The sequence below is a fragment of the Microcaecilia unicolor genome, chromosome 9, assembly GCF_901765095.1.
Source record: "Microcaecilia unicolor chromosome 9, aMicUni1.1, whole genome shotgun sequence".
In the NCBI taxonomy this organism is placed as follows: domain Eukaryota; kingdom Metazoa; phylum Chordata; class Amphibia; order Gymnophiona; family Siphonopidae; genus Microcaecilia; species Microcaecilia unicolor.
In genome coordinates this window covers 11,865,082-11,890,401 of record NC_044039.1, presented here as the reverse complement: position 1 = coordinate 11,890,401, position 25,320 = coordinate 11,865,082, and the positions used below count along the sequence as shown (strand labels likewise).

Here is a 25,320-nt window from a genome sequence, read left to right as displayed (position 1 = left end):
TGTTGCTACTATTGGACATTCTACGTGGAATGTTGCTACTATTGGACATTCTACGTGGAATGTTGCTACTATTGGACATTCTACGTGGAATGTTGCTACTATTGGAGATTCTACATGGAATGTTGCTACTATTGGAGATTCTACATGGAATGTTGCTATTCCACTAGCAACATTCCATGTAGAAGGCTGCGCAGGCTTCTGTTTCTGTGAGTCTGACGTCCTGCACGTACATGCAGGACGTCAGACTCACAGAAGCAGAAGCCTGCGCGGCCACATTGGTGATCTGCAAAGGCTGACTTCTACATGGAATGTTGCTAGTGGAATAGCAACATTCCATGTAGAACCTCAAATAGTACAAATGTAACAAAAAATAAAAATAAAAAAAAATAATGCATCTGTATTGCTCCATGGTGTGACCTCACCTTGAGTATTGTGTTCAATTCTGGTTGCTGTATCTCAAAGAAAAGATATAGCAGAATTAGAAAAGGTTCAAAGAAGAGCGTCCAAAATGATGAAGAGGATGGAGGATGGAACTCCTCCCATACGAGGAAAGGCTGAAGATGTTAGGACTCCTAAGCTTGGAAAAGAGACAGCTGAGGAGGGATATGATTGAGCTCTATAAAATCATGAGTGGTGCAGAACAGGCAATAGTGAATCAATTTTTCACTCTTTCAAATAGTACAAACACCAGGGGACACTCAATGAAGTTATACGGAAATACTTTTAAAACAAATAGGAGGAAATATTTGTTCACTCAAAGAATAGTTAAGCTCTGGAACTTGCTGCTAGAGGATGTATAACAGCGGTTATTGTATCTGGGTTTAAAAAAGGGTTGGATAAGTTTTTGGAGGAAATGTTCACAGTCTGTTACTGAGATGGACACTGCTTCCCTGGGATTGGTAGCATGGAATGTTCCTATTATTTGGGTTTCTGTCAGATACTTGTGACCTGGATTGGCCAGCGTTGGAAGCAGGATACGGCTAGATGGTCTGACCCAGTATGGTTAGTCTTATGTTCTGTTCTTAAAATATGCTGCTGTCTCTTCTATTCTGCCTTGCACAGGAAAATCTCTAACGAACTCAGGCCTTTTTGTGCAACATTGAGCAACTGATTCTGCCTTACACCTGCCCAACTGTTCCTGTCATTAGGTAATATGGATTTCCTCTTTAGTGGTGAATGTGCAATGCTTGTAACTGAAAATGTCTAGCAATCCATTCTAGAGATAACTAAAAGGGACGTTGAGTGCTGATTACTTACAAAAGAGTTCCCCAACTTTTTTGGTTGTGTGGGCTCTATTGACCTCCAGCTTATCCCCAACACCATTCCTCTTGTCCCCAAGCCTATTTCCACCAGCTTGTCCCCCCCCCCCCCCATTTAGTCTCTTTCCCTCCATGCAGTCCCTGTCAATCTCACTCTTCCCCTAAGACAATCCTCAGCAGTCTCCCTCTCTCTTTTCACCTAGTCCCCACCATTATTTATTTTGATTTTGCTCACACCTTTTTCAGCAGTAGCCCAAGTTGAGTTACATTCAGGTACACTGGATATTTCTCTGTCCCAGGAGGACTCACAATCTGTTTGTACCTGAGGCAATGGAGGGTTAAGTGACTTGCCCAAGATCACAAGGAGCAGCAGTGGGATTTGAACCGGCCACCTCTGGATTGCAAGGCTGGTGCCCTAACCACTAGGCCACTTCTCCATTCCATTAGCATCTCTCCTCTTCCTCACCTATTAATGCTGGTCCCAGTTCTCCTGTTTTTGGCCCCTCTGGCTGCATCTATCGCAACCCACCACTGCAATCATCTCTACTTGCAGTCTGTGCAGCCAGCTCCAATCCCACCCTCTCCACAGCTGCTGAAGTTGCTTCCTGCTCCTGTGGATACTGATCCCAAAACAGCAGTCTTTATACCAGGATATATTAAAAAAAAAAAAAAGACCATATTAATACTCACGACCAACGTGTAAAGTGTCTCAGCTCTGTGCAGGACTAGCTACGTGCCCAAAGAATGCAAAAATGTCACCCAAAGAACAGAACAACAAGAACCTTACCTTAAAAAGGATTCTTGATGGCTCCAGCACACAGAATACCAAAATCTATGTGGCTTTTGAATCCTCTGCCCAACATGACCCTCAGCTCCTCTACAGATATGCCTGTTTCAGCTTGCATAGGTGCCTCCAAATTTGATGTAGCATCAATTTTTTTTATCATGTAGACCCCCCCCCCCCCTATGCAGATCAAGACTAATCACCATGGCACCTACTTTCACTTGTGAGAAGCATCATATGGGTGACACCCCTCCTATTGAGCTGAAAGCGAGTCATTACAACAGTACCATTCTATCATCTCCATGGCACCACAGATAAAACAAGAGTGCGCAAAAACATAAGGAAGGCCAGCACCACTTCGGCCAAATACACATAATGCATTCAGGACACTAGGGGGCCTATTATTTGATACAGCCCTACTAACAACCAAAGCGCAACTTCCTAGTCAAGGAAGCTCAGCATTGACAAAACTGCAGCAGCAAGACTACTGGCAAATTCTCCAGCCACACCAAGCATTACTTTAGCACAACCAATTCCCCCACAGCATTATAGACATAGCTGGGAGCAACACTGTTAACAAAGACTCCTTCAACTCCTACATCACCCACTACTCAGCTTCACAATGAGACTGTCAAAATAGTATCAGCCTTTCTCCTCCTGCTCTCATTCCACAGATATGATTAGGAAATGTTGCTATCCAATCACCAAGTATCACAAAACTGCATCCAACATTAGTGGATCTACTTCATCCCCAGCAGTGCAGCCTCTCCAAGATCTAGGTTACTCTGCCATTAAGATGCACACAGACCCTCAAACCCTAAGAAGCTCAAACACCAATACCTGTCCTGTGTTACTATTAACTTATTTTTTCACCAGGGCCACCAATGACAGGCAGTGAAGAAAGCAAGCTTTACACACCACTTCCAGCATGGAACTCTGAATCTTCTCAGTTCATCATTTATCTTCCAAACTCACTGGGAAGCAGTCAGACCTTCCCCTGCACTCATCTCAGGCTGAATCACCTTAAGAAGATCTCACTTATCTAAAGGTACTAAGAAAGATGTCTACCACGTCAACATTCATTTCACTCCATAACATTTTGCTCAAAATATACCCAGACAATACTCATTTTATAATGGCCTCCTTATCTCAAAAACTAGACAGCACAAAACACAGCAGCAAGACTCATGTATGGCAAACACTGCTTCTAAAGTGCAAAACCACTACTTCAAAAACTACACTGGCTACCCATCAAAGCACAAATATCCTTCGAGATCTGATCACTGATGTACAGAATATCTGGCCTTTCACCAGAATACATGATTGACCTAATAAAGCCACTGTGAAATGCTTCCAAGAACACAAGGTCGTATCTTACCCTCCTCTTCCCCAGCTGTCAAAGACTGAAATATTATTTATTTATTGCATTTGTATCCCACATTCCCCCACCTATTTGCAGGCTCAATGTGGCTTACATAGATTTGTTAACATTGTCATTTCAGGATATCAGATACAGTTAGTAATGTGTAGTAATCAAGGAAGAGAAGAAAGAAGAAGGAAAAGAGTGATTAGGGTAGTTATAGAAGGTAGGCGTTCATAATTGAGTGGGTTGGTGAGGTGACTTAGTGAGATTATCAGTTCTCATTGTAGGCCTTGTTGAAGAAGAATGTTTTCAGAGATTTTCGAAAGATAGTTGTTTCGTTGATTGCTTCAAACAGCACACAACCTGGTTCACTTAAATCTGCACCAAACTCTAGAATAATCTACCTAAAGACCTAAAGTTCATAAACAAGATCCACAATTCAGAAAACACCTGAAAACCCACTTTTTTAGATCGTCCTATCCCAACAAACTTTCATAGTTCAAGCATCAGACAGTGCCATTTGTTTCCTGCATCAGACAGCAAAACTTCTACAGTGGTCCCACAGACAATATGGAGTCAGGTCTGTTAGTCACCAGCTCTAGCCAAAATCCAAGGCTTGTAATTTCAAAACATATCTACATCCTGTAAGATTAACTATATCACTCTGCTGGCTCATTAAACCCACACTGTATAATAACAAAAGATGCAAAAACTTTGGCAATTTATTTGGTAAGCATTGGTACATTTACCATGTTTACCATTTGAGAAAATGCATGCTCACTTCCATAATACACAACATAGTAAACATAGTAGATGACGGCAGAAAAAGACCTGCACGGTCCATCCAGTCTGCCCAAGAAGGTTGGATGGACCGTGCAGGTCTTTTTCTGCCGTCATCTACTATGTTTACTACGTTGTGTATTACGAGGAAGCAGTTCTATGTGGGCAGGAAGAAAACGTGGAACCTTTTTAAGAAGTTGTTAAAGACATTCCTCTTTGCTAAGACTTACCCCTCATCTTACTATGTTGATTAATGTATCCCTTGTCCCCTACCCTACCTAGTTCACTCTGTTAGATGCTTGCCTAATCTTTAAGTTTGTACTCTTATTTAACTTACTGTAAGCCACATTGAGCCTGCACAAGTGGGAAAATGTGGGATATAAGCAACAAATAAATAAATAAATAAAATATATATATCAATGGTAAACATGCAACTGATATGTAAATTTTACATCACAGTTTTAAAGTGTGTACTTATATTGCACCAACTCAAAACACTACAAACACGGGTACCTTGCGTTTCAAAAACTCGTATTACACAGACCCAAAGTATACATGTACTTCTGACCTGATTAAAAACTTACCCCTTAAAAATCTGAAAAGTCAATATTAATACAAGATATTTTCAAAGATCTCAAACGTGTTCCTTGCACTGGGTGTGGTCTAACATACTATGAGGTTTGCTAAAACATAACCTATGTTAACCAGCGATATATGACAAAGAAGGGGTAAAAAAACAAACCCCCTATATGTCACAAAGTCCGTGATACTTCCACTGCTGGAGCTCAGCTGTCTAAATGCACAAGTAAACCTGTCACCCCACGCTGCCCACAAGAACACATGCAAAAAAAAGCAAAAGCTATCCTGTCCTAGGACCTGCTCCATTAAAAGGGTGAGAGTGATTCCCCTGGAGCCCAGTGCTGGGAGCAGCAGAACAAACGTTTGTGCCGGGGACACAGGCTCGGGCGGCGGGACTCCTCCTCCCGCATCCTGTCAGGGCGCAGCGCCCCCTATGCGCTTCCAGGCGGAACAGCGTGACCCGCACCCCTCCCCCAGGCGCGACGGCGACCGGGCTCACCTCCGTGTGCAGGACCGGAACGCAACCCGCCTCCTTCTCGTACTCGTCCATACTGTCCGCCATTTTGCTGGGGAACCTTGCGGTGCATTGTGGGGAAAGAGGGGAGCGGGCGACGGTCGGGCGCATGCGCCAGGAGGTTGCGTGGCTACGCGCCGCCGCAGCGTGAGGAAGAGCGCGCGCGGAGGTTTTGGATGACGCGCGAGGGGAAGCCTCCCCGGTCCATCCTACTTGGCAGACAGGAGGACTCCGGCTTGCTTCGTGCGCTCTATGGTCAGGGGGCCCACGTGCCCCCCCCCCCGGTGGTGCAGCTAGCGCTTCAACGCTTCCTATACAGCTCCGTCAGGGAGCAGAATCTTTCTCCACACCGAGAGAGCTGCAGGAATGCATCAGCTGAAGATTAAAGTCTGGAATTGGTTGCCAGAGAATGCAGTAAAAGCAGTTAGCTTAGCGGGGTTTAAAAAAAAGGTTTGGATAGCTTCCTAAAAGAAACGTCTATAAGCCATTATTAAAATGGACTTGGGGAAGATCCACTGCTTATTTCTAGGATAAGCAACATAAAATGTATTTTGGGATCTTGCCAGGTACTTGTAACCTGGATTGGCCACTGTTGGAAACAGGATCTTTCCCCATTCTTCTGGCACTGGGGCAGATCACTACACCTACTTAAAGAGTGATACTAATCTCATACAGAAAAATCATACTATTTACACAGAGGGCTAGGTTCAGTAAACAGCACTCAAAAAAAGTCACCGAAAAAAAAAAATCTGTGCAGAGCCCTGTTCTATAAACAGTGCTCCGAGTTGGGCGCCATTCATAGAATAGAGCTTAAAGCAGATTTCAGCACCAGACATTGGGCATGAGAATTTACATCAACTGAAACCTGGCGTGTAATTTCGGCACGGGTCCCCTGTATTTGGTAATACTGAGTGCATATTTAGTGAATGCCCCTCCAATGGCCACCACCTTTTGAGGTGCGCACTATAGTATTTGCATGTGGATCTTTATAGAATAATGCTTAGCAAGATGCACGTGCAAATCCAAATTATTGCCAATTAACACTTCATTAGCCAATTTAGTTACATGCCACAGCTGTGTACCTACCTTGTATGCCACCTGGGGCGGAGCACCCCCTCCGACCAAGCAGGTGCGCTACACAGCTGTTTGCTCTATCGGGCCCCTGCCCCGGAACAGGAAGTTGACGTCAGAGGGGGCAGGGGGACCAGCAGAGCAAACTGCCACACAACATTGGACCACCCCCTTTCGCCCCACCCTTGGTAAGGTAGAGCGTGCCATTTATGGAATCCGGGGGATAGAGTGCAAGATAGCTAGAGAGAGCACCACACCACTTCACACAACCAAAAGCGCAAACCTTATCCCTGCCCCCTCTGTTCCATCAGCAGCACAACCAAACAGTACTCACACAGGCACACTTTATGAACTCCAAAAAACTTTCTTTGGAACAATATGCAGGTGTTCAGGTGAGCATTAGTACTGAATCTGAACGACTGAGACTCTGGCACAGGAATTAGATTCATTTCTGTCATGGCATGCACAGAATTAACTACTCAAAATTGTATATTGCTCTAAACTTGGTTCTAACTCATTATATAGTGTCAGCAGGCCACCCCCTTCAGGCCTTCCTGCAGGTATGAACTCGGCTGACCCTGGAAGGGCCCTTCCCTGGACACAGCACTCCCAGAAGCAGACTCCAAAAATATGCTTAAAACCGCTTTATTCCATCAGCAAGGCCAAGACATTTCCTCTTCCAGACACAATCCTTGGTAACAGCACATATCACCCCTTGTTCCTTCCCCCCGCCGGCCACAGTTTCTGGATACAGTTTAAATCATTCACTGCTTCCCCAGCATGGCCTGATTCCTGGACACAGTTTTAAATCACTCACTGTTTCACCAGCATGGCAACACATCTGCACACAGTTTAAATTACTCATTGCTTCCTTGCATGGCATGACTTAAAAGATAATACAAAGGACTAGATTGTATATATCACACCTAAAAAATTGGCGCTGAAACTAAATAAGACATTTCCGTGCAGTTGATAGACTATGCCGAGCGCCTGCCGCACGACTAAATTTAGTCACGGGCATTACGCCAAGTAAAACTTGGTGTAAATACTGATGCCTAAATTATGTGTGTGCCGGGTGTATTATATAACAACGCATGTAGATTTTAGAAACGCCCACAACCCGCCCATTCCATGGCCACACCCCCTTTTCATCTAATTTACACACATCATATATAATACACTTAGTTCTGCACATAAATTCTAATTAATGCCAATTAGTGTCAATAATTGTTCAGTGGCAATTATTGGTGCTGATTGGCTTGTTAATTAAGTTGCACGTACAAATCCAGAATACGACCGGATTTGCGCGCGATATAGAATCTGGGAGATAGTGGCTGCCTGTTATCCAGGATAAAAGGGCACCTTACCTTAAGCACTAAAGTAGCAATAGTGAAGATACTTCATTCATTCGTGTAAGTACAGTGAAACCTCGGTTTTTGTCGAAAACCGAGGCAATTAACGAGGACGCCCAAAATCGGGAGGACGTCCATCTTCCGATACAAATTGGGAGATGGACATCCTTCTTTTTCAACTAAATCCGAGGCAACCAACGAAAACCGAGACAAATTTCTCGTCGAAAAAAATCAACGAAATCCGAAACCGACGAAAACTGACGTCAACGAAAACCGAGGTACTACTGTATTTATATACCTCTTACACCTAAGTGGTTTACAGTTTCACTTTACAGGTACTAGGGCTGTCACAATCTAAGTAGTACAACTTACTACTGTTGTACCTGGGGCAATGGAGGGTTAAGTCACTTGCTCAGGGACACATGAAGCTACAGAGGGAATTGAACCTGGTTCCCCAGGATCTCAACCCACTGCTGATCATCAGGCAGCAGCGGGAACTGAACCTAGTTCCCCAGGTCTGCAACCCGCTACACTAACCATTAGGCCACTCCTCTACATACTTCTGAAGCAGACAACAAAGTTAATAAATCTCAATAAATATATCAATAAATAAACATCCCTGGTGCAGCTATAGGCCACAGTGAACTTTTCATAAACCCACTGCAGCAGGAGTGAGGCTCATTCTTGGCATGGTATGTACAAAAGTAAAACAACAAAACAATCATGTTACTACATATAAAGACCAGAAAATGCCCCATGAGGAAAAACAACCATTATATCTGATAAGATGGGGAAAAAGCCTCAAGGAACAGCCACTTAGTCCCAAATCAATCCCAACAAAGATCCTTGTTTCGCCATCTAAACTGGTTGCTTCAGGGGACGTTTTTAAAATCTTCACTTAGCCACTACTGTTATATTGTGATGTACCAAAGTAACCCATTTGGATATTACTTGTGAAAAAAGAGCAGAGCCGGATAATGCACCCCTATTAAAACCTCTGAATAATTCAGACTAAAACTAATAACTACTACTACTACTACTTAACATTTCTAGAGCGCTACTAGGGTTACGCAGCGCTGTACAAAATACACAAAGAAGGACGGGCCCTGCTCAAAGGAGCTTACAATCTAAAGAACGAAATGTCAAGTTGGGGCAGTCAAGATTTCCTGGGTAGAGGTGTAGAGGTTAGGTGCCGAAGGCGACATTGAAGAGGAGGGCTTTAAGCAGGGATTTGAAGATGGGCAGGGAGGGGGCCTGGCGTATGGGCTCGGGGAGTTTGTTCCAGGCATGGGGTGAGGCGAGGCAGAAAGGGCGGAGCCTGGAGTTGGCGGTGGTAGTGAAGGGTACTGAAAGGAGGGATTTGTCTTGAGAGCGGAGGTTACGGGTAGGAACATAAGGGGAGATGAGGGTTGAGAGGTAAGGAGGGGCTGCAGATCTCCTCATGTCCCTCCTCTACAATGCAACCTAGGGAAGGCGGATGCAGCTAGCGCTTCTAATAAGCTGTGTACAACCCAGAGAAGTGGAAAAATCACTACTAATCCTCCACCCCTTCCATTAGCCCTAGCACCTGACAACACTGCATAGCCTTCCGGTGCACACTGGACTAGATAAGCCTTCTCACCTTCCCGAATCCATATCTCCGTTAGAAAGCACATCTGTAAAATTTATTTATTTATTATTTATTTATTTAGATTTTGCTCACACCTTTTTCAGTAGTAGCTCAAGGTGACATTTCTCTGTCCCAGGAGGGCTCACAATCTAAGTTTGTACCTGAGGCAATGGAGGGTTAAGTGACTTGCCCAAGATCACAAGGAGCAGCAGTGGGATTTGAACGGGCCACCTCTGGATTGCAAGACCGGTGCTCTAACCACTAGGCCACTCCTCTGCTTGTTATTCTTTAGGGTTCTACATGGAATGTTGCTACTCTTTGAGATTCTGCATGGAATCTTGTCACTCTTTAGGATTCCAGAATCTTGATATTCTTTGGGGTTCTACATGGAATGTTGCTATTCTTTGAGATTCTGAATGGAATCTTTATTTATTTATTTAGATTTTGCTCACACCTTTTTCAGTAGTAGCTCAAGGTGAGTTACATTCAGGTACACTGGATATTTCTCTGTCCCAGGAGGGCTCACAATCTAAGTTTGTACCTGAGGCAATGGAGGGTTAAGTGACTTGCCCAAGATCACAAGGAGCAGCAGCAGGATTTGAATCGGCCACCTCTGGATTGAGAAATGTAATTCCTCAATCCAATCCATTAGTAAAGTAGTCTTCCTCTGAACAGATCTACAATTCAACAACTCTGCGTGCAATTCCTAACCAAATCCCCTCAGACAAAAAAGATATATTTTGATTATTCCACAAAACGATTCAGCAGTAGGTGTGCTTATGTGAAAAGCATGTGAATCTTTCATTCTGTAACTGGTGGCACCTCCTTGAGCAGCAATAACTTCAACTTCATGTTTCCTACATGTTGATCAGCCCTTGAGGAATTTTGACTTGTTCATTCATTGAGAACTGGCTTCCACGCATGGATAGCTCACTTCAGGTCTCACTCAACATATCAATATGTTTAGGTCACGACTTCAACTTGGCCAGTCCAAAATGTGGACTACTCAGCATATTTTTTTTTCAGGTATCTTGAATAGATCATTTGGACTAAATAAACTGTTATATGTCCCAAATAATCCATCAAATGGGGCAGGTTGGGCATTTTGGGGTTTGTCATTTAGATGAATCATTTATATGTCTAAGTACATTGAGGGGGGAATTCAATAAATGGTACCCAAAGAGAACAGGAAAATCTTCCCTTACAAATTTTTTTAATTTCTGTTTTTTTGTTGCAGGCATGTGACCCCAAAACACAGTCCCATGTTGGGTCCTTTAATATGAGGTGCTTTGTTCAATAAATATTGTACATCTACAATTGGCTCCTGAAGTTTTTAGTTCACCCTTGCTTTTAGTACCTGTGTAGCCTAAAGTTAGACGCCAGGATGATCCACGGTAAGCTAATATTCTGCAAAGGGGGCTTTATGTGGAATGACCTTTACAGAATACTAGTTTAATGCGCATTTTGGACTAAATTTTATATATGGCACCTGAAAAATCGGTGCCAAAAATATTTCCACCTAGACGTATTCTGTAGACCACACCTAGATTTAGGCATGGTTTATAGCAGTGTTTCCCAAGTCCGGTCCTGGAGTACCCCTTGCCAGTCATGTTTTCAGGATATCCAAAATGAATATGCATGAAAGAGATTTCCATATAATGGAGGCAGTGTATGCAAACCAAGTTCATCTATATTCATTATGGATATCCTGAAAATCCGACTGGCAAGGGGTACTCCAAGAATGGACTTGGGAAACATTGCTTTATAGAATATGCTCTCTTGAGCAGGGACTGTCCTTCCCCATGTTTAAACTTGTACAGCGCTGCGTAACCCTGGCAGCGCTATAGAAATGCTAAGTAGTAGTAGTAGTAGTTTATAGAATACGCCTAGCGGCCATGCCTGCGCCTAATTCTAGGCATGTCCATTTATGCCAAGTAAAACTTGGTGTAAATACCAGCGCCTAAGTTAGGCATGGCTGGTATTCTATAACCATGCGCATAGATTTTTGGAATGCCCATTGGGCTGCCTATTCCACACTCATGGCCATGCTTCTTTTTTGGCAGCATGCATTAGAATTTACGAGCACCACTTTACAGAAAATACCTAGCAAGTTGTGCATTTAAATTCTAATTAATGCTAATTAGTAATTGTTAAGTGACAATTATAGTCACTAATTGGCTTAAGTAATTAAATTGCATGCGCAATTTCAGTCACACTGTATAGAATCTGGGGGGTGGTGCCTAACTCATGTCATCAGCATTTACGCCTGCCAAAAGCTGGTATAAATGCTCACACCCAACTGATGGCAGTTAGGTGCTGAAATGCAGTTATTCTATAACATCACACTTAATTTCTGAGAATGAAATCAAAACAAAACTTAGCGGTCGTTAAGAACTCCAGTAGTAGGGAAGTAAGGCCAGTGCCGGGCAGACTTCTATGGTCTGTGTCCCAATTATGGCTAGATGTGGATGGGTTGGAATGGGATTAGACAGCAATTCCAGTAGTTGAAAATTAAAGCCAGTGCTGGGCAGACTTCTCCAGTTGGTGCCCTGAAAATTGCAGGACAGACCAAGAACAAGCATGCATATGTTATATCACATCATATCGTATCCTCTTGGGTAGACTGGTTGGTCCATGTCGATCTTTATCTGCCATCATCTCCTGTGTCACTATGATCTCCCTTCCTATGTGGCTGCACCTGCAAGGCCTTCCTCTTTCTCAGATATCACAGTACCTTTGTCAAATAAATAGAGCGTTCTTTAATGACTGAAAATGCTCAATTACTGCAAATGTTTACAGAAAGAATGGAAAGACAGAAAATGCTATCCTTTTTGTGTTTTGAGGCAAATCAGTTAACACCTCCTCATTATTCTGTTTCTGTATAAGATCAATTAGCAGATTAGCTACACCCATCTCTGATGACATCATTACAATGATTTGATATTGATAGCACATTGGTATAATCGTCTCAGAATCACAGGAGTCAGCTTTGAGATGCCAGTGAATGCTGCTCACCCCCAATATTGAGTACGCTTCTTCATTATGTACAGCAAGGGGTAATTTTGACATGTTGGTGCCTATGCTCTGAATTATTTAGTCTATGGAGTGGAGGAGTAGCCTAACAGTTAGTGCTAGTGGGCTGAGAACCAAGGGAACCGGGTTCAATTCCCATTGCATCTCCTTATCACTCTGGGCAAGTCACTTAACCTTCCATTGCCCAGGTACAAAATAAGTATGTTATATAATATGTAAACCTCTTTGATTGTAACCACAGAAAGGCAGTATATTAAATCTCATCCCCTTTCCCTTATACCATCTAACAAATGCAAGCTTTGAAAAGTCCAGAGAAATTTTCTGAAATGTTTCAGACATTGAGCACACAAATACTTTGCTGAGTCATTACTTGTGTTGCTTTTTGCATATCGGTGTATAGAATCCCTTCCCTGCCTTTCCCCTTTCCCCATGACTCAGAATGAGAGAATTCATTGTCCTCTAGCTCAAATGGGTGTCACTACTGGTAGCTTCTCATTCTTGTCATGGCTCTGTTTCTCATTTTCAGCACTGGGCCTGGGCACTGCAGAGATCTGGAATTTTACTCTGATTAGCTGTTGCCTCGCAATGGAAGACACCCTAGTTTCGACAGTTCCTGAGCCCTAATCATTTTCAGATAGCACTTTTTATTGCCAAGCCTATCTGTATGTGAATTCACCCTAGCTCCATTAGATGGCAGCACATCACAACAAAATTAAAAGATGCATGACTTTCTATGACAACCCTTTTTGTACTTCTGTGTTTCAATAAAAATATATTAAAAAAAAAAACCTCTTATTGCTCTATGTGCAACAGTCTATGGCTTTCTAACTCCATCCTGGTGATCTTAGAGCCAATTACTTATTGCAGACATCCTGAAAACCTACATCCTGGTCCCTCTTCACAAGAGTGGTGATAGGGAAGAAGCTGGAAACTACAGGCCGGTAAGCCTCACTTCGATTATTGGAAAAGTAATGGAAGCCATGCTGAAGGAAAGGATAGTGAATTTCCTGGAAGCCAATAAGTTGCAAGATCCGAGACAACATGGATTTACCAAAGGGAAATCGTGCCAAACGGACCTCATTGAGTTCTTTGATTGGGTGACAGGAGAATTGAATCAGGGATGAGCTATGGACGTAATCTACTTAGATTTCAGCAAAGCTTTTGACATGTTTCCCCACAGGAGGCTCTTAAATAAACTGGAAGGGCTGAAGATAGGACCCGAAGTGGTGAACTGGATTAGGAACTGGTTGACGGACAGAAGCCAGAGGGTGGTGGTGAATGGAATCCGATTCTGTTCAATATATTTGTGAGTGACATTGCCAAAGGGTTAGAAGGTAAAGTTTGCCTATTTGCGGATGATACTAAGATCTGCAACAGAGTGGATACCCGGGAGGGAGTGGAAAACATGAAAAAGGATCTGAGGAAGCTAGAAGAATGGTCTAAGGTTTGGCAATTAAAATTCAATGCGAAGAAATGCAAAGTGATGCACTTAGGGAATAGAAACCCTCGGGAGACGTATATGTTAGGCGAGGAGAATCTGATAGGTACGGACGGGGAGAGGGATCTTGGGGTGATAGTATCTGAGGATCTGAAGGCGACGAAACAGTGTGACAAGGCGGTGGCCGTAGCTAGAAGGTTGTTAGGCTGTATAGAGAGAGGTGTGACCAGCAGAAGAAAGGAGGTGTTGATGCCCCTGTATAAGTTGTTGGTGAGGCCCCACCTGGAGTATTGTGTTCAGTTTTGGAGGCCGTACCTTGCGAAGGATGTAAAAAGAATTGAAGCGGTGCAAAGAAAAGCTACGAGAATGGTAAGGGATTTGCGTTACAAGACATATGAGGAGAGACTTGATGACCTGAACATGTATACTCTGGAAGAAAGGAGAAACAGGGGTGATATGATACAGAAGTTCAAATAGTTGAAAAGTATTAATCCGCAAACGAACCTTTTCCGGAGGTGCGAAGGCAGTAGAATGAGAGGACATAAAATGAGATTGAAGGGGGGCAGACTCAAGAAAAATGTCAGGAAGTATTTTTTTACGAGAGAGTAGTGGATGCTTGGAATGCCATCCCGCAGGAGGTGGTGGAAATGAAAACGGTAACAGAATTCAAACACGCGTGGGACAAACATAAAGGAATCCTGTTCAGAAGGAATGAATCCTAAGGAGCTTAGCTGAGATTGGGTGGCAGAGCCAGTGGCGGGAGGCAGGGATAGTGCTGGGCAGACTTTTACGGTCTGTGCCAGAGCCGGTGGTGAGAGGCGGGGCTGGTGGTTGGGAGGCGGGGATAGTGCTGGGCAGACTTATACGATCTGTGCCCTGACGAGGACAGGTACAAATCAAAGTAGGGTATACACAAAAAGTAGCACATATGAGTTTGTCTTGTTGGGCAGACTGGATGGACCATGCAGGTCTTTTTCTGCCGTCATTTACTATGTTACTATATGAAATAAATGGTCCAGTATATGCATAGTGACCTCATGCATGGTCTTTGTGAATATTCCGAAATTCTATCTGGCTGGGTGATCATCAGCCCTGGGCTGTTTCATACAGATGAAAATGGCATCTGTTTATTTCAAAGACCAGGATAAGTTAGAAAAGTCCTGCATTTGTTCTCAAAGTTGCCTCCCTTTCTATCCGTAAGAACAGCTCTCTTTGACTAGGGCAAGCATCAACATACATTCTTTTTGTTTGTTTTCATTTATTAATTTTTTTTATTATAGCAGATCCAGAAGAAATACATGATCAATCATCAGACAAAGTTCTCTTTTAAGCTAAAGAAGAGATTTAATTTACATAGACACCATATGAAAAATGCCAGTACTAATAAAGATGTCATGCCTGTGGGGCAGCACTTTACAGAACCAGAACACTGTACCAGTGACTTCATGGTAAGAATCTTAAAAGGGAACTTTAAACAGGAATGTAAGACCTTTGAAGTCAGAATGATTAAATATTTTGACACCCACCAGACAGGACTTAACAAAGATCTGGGGTTTCTAGCCCATTATAAACCATAAAATTGTACCGCTTTGACACCCTCCTGTCTCCATGCATATCTCACCTGTCCCTCTTCCTGTCTCTCACCTATCCACCCCCATCCTGTTAGACTGTCACTGGAATGCTTTGATGTTTCACTTATATATACTCCTCGGTAGAGTGGTGAACCAGGCACAAGTAGCATTAAGGTTCCCATGAGGTGGTTTGAGGTTCTCGGTTGGTAATAAGTTTAAATCCCGATTGTGGATTTTAGAGTCTTAAGGTGGGTTACATTCCTATACATATTTAGTACTTCCAAACCTGGTTGGGTAGATAGAAATATTTGTTTTTGGGTTTTGGAATTTCCCTTTAGTGAGATATAGAGTATTCACTTATATATACTGTCATCTACCAACATTTGCTTATTTCCGATCTGACGAAGGGGGGCAACCTTCGAAAGCTAATCAAGAAATGTATTAAGTTATATCCAATAAAAAAAGGTATCATCTTATTTTCTTTTCCATGTTTTATTTTGGTTTTTTTTTCTATTGATTACCTTTAAAAGTGGACCAACACGGCTACCACACTTCTCTACTCTACAGAGAATGAGGTAATTTGGTACTAGTAATATAAAACCATAAAATCATCTTTTCAATTAAACAAATTGGAAGTTGCCATTGTGAGCATTCTGCTGGAGGTCCTTGCAGATAAGCTAGTGGATCTATGGCATTAGCAGTGTGTTAGACAGGAAATGAAGTTTAAGGGTGCACTTTAAAAAAACCAAGAGATTTAATCCTGATTTGGAATATTTTTGGCCCCTAATGGGGCTAGATGGCAGGGTATCAATCTGTTTCCCCCATGTACAAGTGCTAAGCTTCAGCGAAAAGGTAAGGAAGGGACTGTCCTCAGTTTATAGTTCAGACTGTACAGCAGGACCTTAGCTAAGGTGTGTGTGCTTGTATGGGGGAAAGGGGGAGACACCAGCCCGTTTCAAAAGGTTTTTTCTCATTCTGTGCCTATTAGTTGAATAAAAGCTTCATGTCTTGTTGCTCAGTGAACATTTTGGCACCGATTGGCATAACAGATTCTACATTTTAACAAGCACTGAGAGCAAGACCGCCAACAGTTACATTTGCATCAATTTTACCATTACTGTTTATCAATTTGATTAAACATATGTCATTTGATTAATCACTTGACAGCTTTTTTTTGTTATATTTACTGTATTTGGCATGCAGGCTTTCCTTATTTTACAGACCATTCTGCCAAAATACAGTTAGAAAGGATGAAAAATTCCAGTTCTTGACTGTACAATGCAAAAGTGTCTCTACAGAGAGGTGCAGGTGTGTTCTCATGTTGAATATCTGTACAGATTAATAATAACAACTACTCAAGAAATTACAAACGGCTCAAAATACTGCGGCAAGACTGATGTTTGGAAAACCCAGATTTGAATCTGCAAAAGCACTTTGAGAAATTCTGCACTGGCTCCCCATTAAGGAATGAGTAGCCTTTAAAATATGCACACTAATCCACAGGATAATCTTCAGTGAAGTCCCGGAATATATGCTTGAGTTGGTCGACCTACCGCCCAGAAACAGATCCAGTTCATCACGATCATACCTGAACTTGCACTACCCAGACTGTAATGGCCTTAAAAACAAATCAATTTACGCCTCCAACTTTACATACATAGGCACTCCACTGTGGAATGCCTTACCCAAATCAGTACTACCCAGAACTACCTAAATTTCAGAAAATTATTGAAAGCAGTATTGTTTAAGAAGGTTTATTCCCCAGGTTCAACCTAATTTAAATAAATCTCTTACCATTAATAAGATCCAAGGACACTAATTACTTGTTATTATCTCCTGCTTATTGCTGTTTAATTGTTATTTCCTTATTCTCAATTTGTATAATTTGTTCTTCTTGCACTGTAGCCTCACTACAGATTTATGTAAGCCACTTTGAACCTGCTATCAGTGGGAAAATGTGGGATATAAATGTAATAAATAAAAATAATAATAAAAAAGGCACCTCTGCTCACACCTATGGTTTTCAACATTACATGTCTTCTGCAAGATACCTGGGCGAATATGGGTGAGAGAATCACAAACCCAATTCGACAGCGGGGTGACTGGTTGCCTAGATTTATACTGTAATTCTGCCTCCTTCTGTTGAAAGTTGGATTAACAGCACCTTTGATGGGTTTACTACATTGATAGATAAATCATCTATGTCAATCTTTGCACCCTGCTGACCCTTCCTAATATTATATACTTTTTTGGAAAGTGGTTAAGCTTGTCTCTGTATGGAATACAATGAACTTTCATGTTATGCTCACAGATTAGGTGACAGAAATAAAAGTTAATACATTCTGTTTTAATTTAGTCTTTTTACCACTCAAAATAACTATGTACCAGCCACAATATGTTGACGTGGCAAAAGACTAGAAAGGCTACGTATGAGAAAAGTAATTTCTTTGATTTACTTACCAAAGTACAGATATATAAAGGTACAGATATAATCAATAGTTTCTCATGGGAGAACAGCCGCTGCTATACATAGGTGTTTTCTGCCACTGTAATACACAGCTTCAACTGTTTTTATATCCTTTATGTTCACATAGGTCTAACAAATTATCTTCTCCAAAGATCATTCTGTTTTCTTTCAAAAACCATCTGCTTCCCTTCAAGCTGCTAAATCACATTTTCTTGTCTGTTGTAATTGCCCCTTTCCCATGCAAGAATGTCTTATCAGATCATGAGTCTCCAGCTCACATAGCTTTTGCCTTGTTTCAAAGTGCCCTTTCCTTCTGTTTCAAGATGCACACCCGTGCTCATTATCTACATCTCCCCCCTTGAAGGCCTTCGAGAGTAAGGGATTCACTTGTGTTGAACCTCTGCTATAGTCCCATCTATCTCAGAGGGGAGCAATGAGTTTCTTTTTAGATGCATGTTGAGCTTAGGGAGATATCTTACCAATCAGCTTAAAGACTGTTATTTTTGCGTTACATGAAACATAAACCACTGCCTAGTCCTGCATCTGGGCCTGTGTCTCGCCTCTATTTCTTACTATGTTAGTGCCCCAGTTGCAGGCCACTCAGGTTCCCTCAGCAGGATGGAAATCCTGTGCCTGTCTTACCCATTATTGCCATACAACCTCATGAGCACTAAAGGGCGATCTCAGTTTCCTGAATGAGTGAGGTGTTGGCATGTGTCGTCAACTCCTTTTCTTCTATGGATGACAAGAAAGAAAAAGTGGTCATAGTGAGATGTAAGTTACCCCTCTTCAACCTTCCCCGGGCCTTATGTACCTTACCCTCTAAATGATCCCAGAAGAAGACAAATAATGCAAAACAAAGTGTATCACAAAGAAATTACACATTATTTTCAACATTTTCAATCTCTGCACTAAGGCGTAGTCTTTCATACAGTACATATGCATGGCCTATAGGTTCTCTCTTACTTTGCAGCGCTGCGTACGCCTTGTAGCACTATAGAAATGCTAAATAGTACTTAAGGCAGTTTCAATTAACTTAATGGTGGCATTGCAAAACAAAAACATATCAGTGTTGTAGAGCACAATTTTCTCTTTCAGATGATACTGTTCACAAGCTGATTCAGGCAGACTCTTTTTTAATAATTGGCTTTGAACTTTGGTACATTTTACGATTTGCGCTGACAGTGCCAACTTTGAAGAGATCCTGCAGGGCAGTTATAGATGCTGGTTAGTTGCAAATCTGGCAGTATTATGTCCAGCACAAGCATAATGCTTGTTCAAAATTTCAAGTCCGTATCTTTGCATGGAAGTTGTTGCGGTCTGAATATTGGTCCAAATATGTTCCGATGAGTCGCGACCAATTTTGATGCACACTTTGAGTCAACTTGTTTGACTGGATTTTGCATCCATAATGTTAAAATGTATTTCATTGGAATTAGCATCAAAAACTGTACAGGATTTGAATTTTTTAGCCATTCTTATAAATGTGTTTGGATTTTATTAGACCCCAAAAATGGCATTTTGGTAAATGTCGCATGCTCATGGACTGACAACCTTTCAGAAAAGGGGGTCTAGATCTGCAACTATTGCTGTTAGAGACCTCAAATTTTGGGAAACTTCATTTAACACCTGACTCGCGCAACAGATAAAAATTTGCACAAAATTGGAGACATGATGGTGGGAACGTTTAGACCACTTGGCATGGAATGACCCATAAGTACAGGGTTGCATTGTCCAATTTGGCAAGTTGTAGGATCAAATGATTTGCGAACAATGGTAATATTCGCCCATAAGGGACTTTCCCAAATCATTGGATATTTAGGTGTTGGATGTCCACGTCTTGTGTACCACCATATACTTCCAAGAACAAAAAGAAGCGCGGGGCTGCAGCAGCCTTCAGGCATGCGCTGTCGGCTCTGCCGGTCCTCTGCCCCCGGAACGGGAAATTGACGTTAGCGGGGGCAGAGGACGGCAGAGTCAACAGCACATGCCTGAAGGCTGCTGCAGCCCCACGCTTCTTTTTGTTCTTACGCTGGCTGTGGAGAGAAGCGGCGGCAGCGGTTCAGTGCAGTGCTTGTTCCTGCCGCTGCTCAACAGAAGCGTTGGCAGCAGAATTCAGCGGGACTTGAGTTGGAGCTACATTTGGAGGAGGAGGCAGGCAGGGAAGGTCACAGCTGGGCTAGCCTCCCCAAGCCTCTTATACGGGGCGCCTATGGGCGTTGGAAACTGAGGGCTGGGCTGCTGTCGGGGTCCGGGAGCTGAGGTAAGTGGCGGCGGTAAGCATGGAGCGGCGCCCTCAAGAGGTCGGCGCCCCCTGCCATGCTTACCTCACTTACCAGGTTGGGCTGGCCCTGTGTACCAGCCACAATATGTTGAAGTGGCAAAAGACTAGAAAGGCTACGTATGAGAAAAGTAATTTCTTTTATTTACTTACCAAAGTACAGATATAATCAATAGTTTCTCATGAGAGACCAGCCAGGTGTTTTCTACCACTGTTTCTCCAAAGTAATACACAGCTTCAACTGTTTTTTACATTCTTTATGTTATAGGTCTAACAAATTATTTTCTCCAAAGATCATTCTGTTTGCTTTCAAAACCATTTGCTTCTCCTTCAAGCTGTAAACCGTTTGCTTGCAAGCATGAATGTCTTATCAGATCATGAGTCTCCAGCTCACATAACTTTTGCCTTTTTGCCTTGTTTCAAAGTGTCCTTTCCTTCTGTTTCAAGATGCAAACCCGTGCTCATTATCTACAATTCAAAGAAAAAAAATGTTGAAAGTCTTATTTTTGTTTTAATTAGTGCAATACTTGACAGAGCAAGGTAAAAACCGGATGAGGAATACCCTCATATAGCAGCAGCAGCGGTAGGCAGGGAAAAAAAAGACTCCCTTTTTAAAGTTGTCTGTAAGTAGAGGAGTGTGGTACCCGTGTTAGTCCACTCTTAAGGTTATCAATAGAAATCAAACAAAATAAAACATGGAAAAGAAAATAAGATGATACCTTTTTTATTGGACATAACTTAATACATTTCTTGATTAGCTTTCGAAGGTTGCCCTTCGTCAGATCGGAAATAAGCAAATGTGCTAGCTGACAGTGTATATAAGTGAAAACATTCAAGCATTACTATGACAGTCTGACAGGGTGGGAGGATGGGGGTGGGTCGGAGGTATGCATGGGGACATCAAAGCATATCATTGATATTCTAACAGGATGGGTGTGGATAGGTGAGGGGTGGGGTGATCAACAGAGACATACACCAGGACACTGTATCAGTGACTTCACAGTGAGAATCCTGAAAGGTAACTTTAAAACCATACAAGAACGTAAGACCTTTGAAGTCAGAATGATTGAATATTTTAACACCCAACAGAAAGGACTTAACAAGGATCTGGGGTTCCTAGCCCATTATAAACCATAAAGCTGTATGTCTCTGTTGATCACCCTCCCCTCACCTATCCACACCCATCCTGTTAGAATATCAATGATATGCTTTGATGTCCCCATGCATACCTCCTACCCATCCCCAACCTCCCATCCTGTGAGACTGTCATAGTAATGCTTGAATGTTTTCACTTATATACACTGTCAGCTAGCATATTTGCTTATTTCCGATCTGAGGAAGAAGGGCAACCTTCGAAAGCTAATCAAGAAATGTATTAAGTTATGTCCAATTAAAAAGGTATCATCTTATTTTCTTTTCCATCTTTTATTTTGTTTGATTTCTATAGATTCTACATGGAATGTTGCTATTCCACTAGGGGGCAACAAGCTGGCTTTGCCTTGATCTGTGGATTGTGCGAGACAGAATGAAAGAGGAAGAAGTGATTTATGCAGCCTTAACCCTTTGTCCCTGAGGAAAGTGATTTGAAACCCCGCGGAGTCGGGCGGTTCCAGGGGAAGGCAATTGTTTATTGTGTCAGCAAGGCAACATAGTTCTGCCAGGGAGGCAAGAACTCACGAGATAAGTGCACAGTTTTTTCACCTAGTATATATTTTAAAAGAAATAAATGATTTTATAGCACTGTGGTGATTGGGAAGCATAAAAAAATGTGAGCAGAGATTGCTCTCTCCCAAAAAACAGAGTGAGAGTTACCTAATGAAAGAGGTGCTATGCCACGTTTTAGCAGCATTATTGACTGCAGTTACAGTGGTTTATATCTGAGGGTACTCTACACATAAAAATTACATATTATATTGGTGGAATATTGGTGAAATACTGGTGAAACAACTGTTGGTTAAAGCACTTTTTTGAAGTAGGTGGCTTTTAAGTCCTGGTTTGTGTATACAAGCTATTCCACTAGCAACATTCCATGTAGAAGTCGGCCCTTGTAGATCACCAATGTGGCCGCGCAGGCTTCTACATGGAATGTTGCTAGTGGAATAGCAACATTCCATGTAGAATCTCCAATGGTATCTATTTTACTGTCATAGTAATGCTTGAATGTTTTCACTTATATACACTGTCAGCTAGCACATTTGCTTATTTCCGATCTGACGAAGAAGGGCAACCTTCGAAAGCTAATCAAGAAAGGTATTAAGTTATGTCCAATAAAAAAGGTATCATCTTATTTTCTTTTCCATGTTTTATTTTGTTTGATTTCTATAGATTCTACATGGAATGTTGCTATTCCACTAGCAACATTCCATGTAGAAGTCGGCCCTTGTAGATCACCAATGTGGCCGCGCAGGCTTCTACATGGAATGTTGCTAGTGGAATAGCAACATTCCATGTAGAATCTCCAATAGTAGCAACATTCCATGTAGAATCTCCAATGGTATCTATTTTACTGTCATAGTAATGCTTGAATGTTTTCACTTATATACACTGTCAGCTAGCACATTTGCTTATTTCCGATCTGACGAAGAAGGGCAACCTTCGAAAGCTAATCAAGAAAGGTATTAAGTTATGTCCAATAAAAAAGGTATCATCTTATTTTCTTTTCCATGTTTTATTTTGTTTGATTTCTATAGATTCTACATGGAATGTTGCTATTCCACTAGCAACATTCCATGTAGAAGTCGGCCCTTGTAGATCACCAATGTGGCCGCGCAGGCTTCTACATGGAATGTTGCTAGTGGAATAGCAACATTCCATGTAGAATCTCCAATAGTAGCAACATTCCATGTAGAATCTCCAATGGTATCTATTTTACTGTCATAGTAATGCTTGAATGTTTTCACTTATATACACTGTCAGCTAGCACATTTGCTTATTTCCCATCTGAGGAAGAAGGGCAACCTTCGAAAGCTAATCAAGAAATGTATTATGTCCAATAAAAAAGGTATCATCTTATTTTCTTTTCCATGTTTTATTTTGTTTGATTTCTATTGATAAAGTTGTCTGTAAAACCCGGGAAATGAATTTTTTTTTTAAACCCGAGCCCATATACTTGACCAGATTTCGGGAGCTAACAGTTCCCTACTATTAGTAGAGAGCGGGTTAGTCTGATTTCAGTCCCCGGTACAGTTGCTGTTTACTAAACTCCTTTCGGCATTGGTCTCCTGACCGCATAACTCCGCAGGGCTCAGTTGTTCCAGGATAAACGAAACGTGCTTCTTTACATCGGCTCAACACAAGCAGCACCGAAGAAACAGCAAAAGAGACTTGTTTTGTCCCGATTGGTCTGGGCCCGCCCCTTCTCGCCATGACATTTGCATACGCTCCGCCCCGCTTCCCCTCCCTCCAGCCAGTCACACGCCCCTGAGCTCAAGAAGGTCTTCATCTGACCCTCCTCCTTGTTTACCACCTCCCTCGGCACGTGACCCGCCACCTCGCGCTCTCTAGCTGGCACAATCGAAAGCCAAGCAAGGAGGTTGTTGTCACCGTGTGATGCAGGCTGAAGGAGGGGGGGGGGGGGCGGGGCGGCGACGTCCGGAGTGACAGGATCAGTCCGCGCCTGGAAGAAGAGGCTGCGGCGCGTGAGCACGCCGTGGAGGGTCGCGCGCTGCTGAGTGTCTACGTTCCTTAACTGTCAGGCGATAAGAGAGGGTGCGGGGCAGCTCTGCGTCGCCACTGGCTCCAGGGCAGAGTGAGAGCACCGTCACGCGGTACAGGCGGAGCATGAAGGTAAAAGGGGGTGGGGGGGTGGACGTGGACCATATTCTGTTATTCCGAGGGGGGGGCGACACTGTTTTCAGCTGCGTTGCCGGCCCCGCCCCCTTTCCTCAACCGACCCCCGTCCCTTTTCTCCATTCTTCCTTCCCCGCCCCCAATGACTTCCGTTCTAGACCGCTTTCTCTGTTATCTGCCGAACGGCCCCGCCCCCTTCCTCTAGCCCTCGTTTCCCGGCCGCCCCGCCCCCTTCCTCTGACCCACCATCTTCATCCCCAGCCAGCCACCTCTACGCCTTCCCCTCCTCATCTTCCCACCGACCCCCCTGGCCCTTTTTTCCTGTTCCTTATTCCCTACTGGTCCTTATCCCTCCCAGCTCCGCCCCCTCGTTTCTTGACTCCTCCTTCTCCCCATCTCACCACCGGTTGTGTCTGTCTCCAGCCCAGACCCACGCGCAGACCCGTTCTCTGGTCACCCCTTGGAGCTCTGCAGAGCCGCTTGAAAGACTGGTTGGCAGAGGGGGGGGGGTCTAGCTTTCTGCTTCCCTCTGGCCTGGAGAAGTCAAGAAAACAAAAAACTCGGTTACTTTGTGTGAAAACTGCTTTAGTTTTGATTGTAGTGCAAAACAGGTTATCACTAGAAATCAAACAAAATAAAACATGGAGGAGAAAATAAGATGATACCGTTTTTATTGGACATAACTTAATACATTTCTTGATTAGCTTTCGAAGGTTGCCCTTCTTCGTCAGATCGCAAATAAGCAAATGTGTTAGCAGATAGTATATATAAGCAGTGGCATAGCCATGGCCCACCCACTTAGAGCTCAGGCCCGCCCAACAGTAGCACACATTTAGCGGTAGCTGGTGGGGATCCCAAGCTCTGCCAGCTGAAGACTTCCCTCTGATGGTAATGAAAACGCTACTCTCCATGATACCGGCACCTGTGCATGCTCAGTTTTCAGCGCATGCCTGCTGCAGACTGCCATGGTGGAAAAGAAGCATTTTCCCACCAGCTGAGATATATTTTTTTTGGGGGGGGGGAGAACACTTGGTACCCACCCACTTCTTGCCTAGGCCCACCCAAAATCTGTTGTCTGGCTACGCCCCTGTATATAAGAGAAACATCAAAGCATTACTTTGACTGTCTGACAGAGTGGGAGGGTGGGGGTATGCATGGGGACATCTGGGGACATCAAATTATTTTATTGATATTCTAACAGGATCGATGTGGGTAGGTGAGAGGAGGGTGATAAACAGAGAAATACAACTTTATGGTTTATAATAGGCTAGAAAACCCAGATCCTTATTAAGTCCTGTCTGTTGGGTGTCAAAATATTCAATCATTCTGACTTCAAAGGTCTTACGTTCCTGTATTGTTTTAAAGTTATCTTTCAGGATTCTTACTGTGAAATCACTGGTGCAGTGTTCTGGTCTTGTAAAGTGTTGGCC

General features: G+C 42.9%; 2 protein-coding genes across 3 annotated transcripts in view; one reads left to right on the top strand and one right to left on the bottom strand.

The window, feature by feature from the left end:
- Positions 1–5,345, bottom strand: part of ZDHHC17 (zinc finger DHHC-type containing 17) — a 106,786-nt gene extending 101,441 nt beyond the window's left edge. Inside the window, exon 1 of the mRNA XM_030213814.1 lies at positions 5,265–5,345. Within this exon, the coding sequence (XP_030069674.1) occupies positions 5,265–5,327 (63 nt within the window). The 5' untranslated portion in view covers positions 5,328–5,345. The remainder of the gene's footprint in view (positions 1–5,264) is intronic.
- An 18,244-nt stretch (positions 5,346–23,589) lies between these two features.
- The window catches only part of OSBPL8 (oxysterol binding protein like 8), a 164,812-nt gene continuing 163,081 nt past the window's right edge, over positions 23,590–25,320 (top strand). Inside the window, exon 1 of one of the 2 annotated variants that reach the window (XM_030214139.1) lies at positions 23,590–23,887. The gene's annotated coding sequence lies outside the window, so the exon portion shown is untranslated. The remainder of the gene's footprint in view (positions 23,888–25,320) is intronic. The other variant, XM_030214143.1, reaches the window with a different exon arrangement.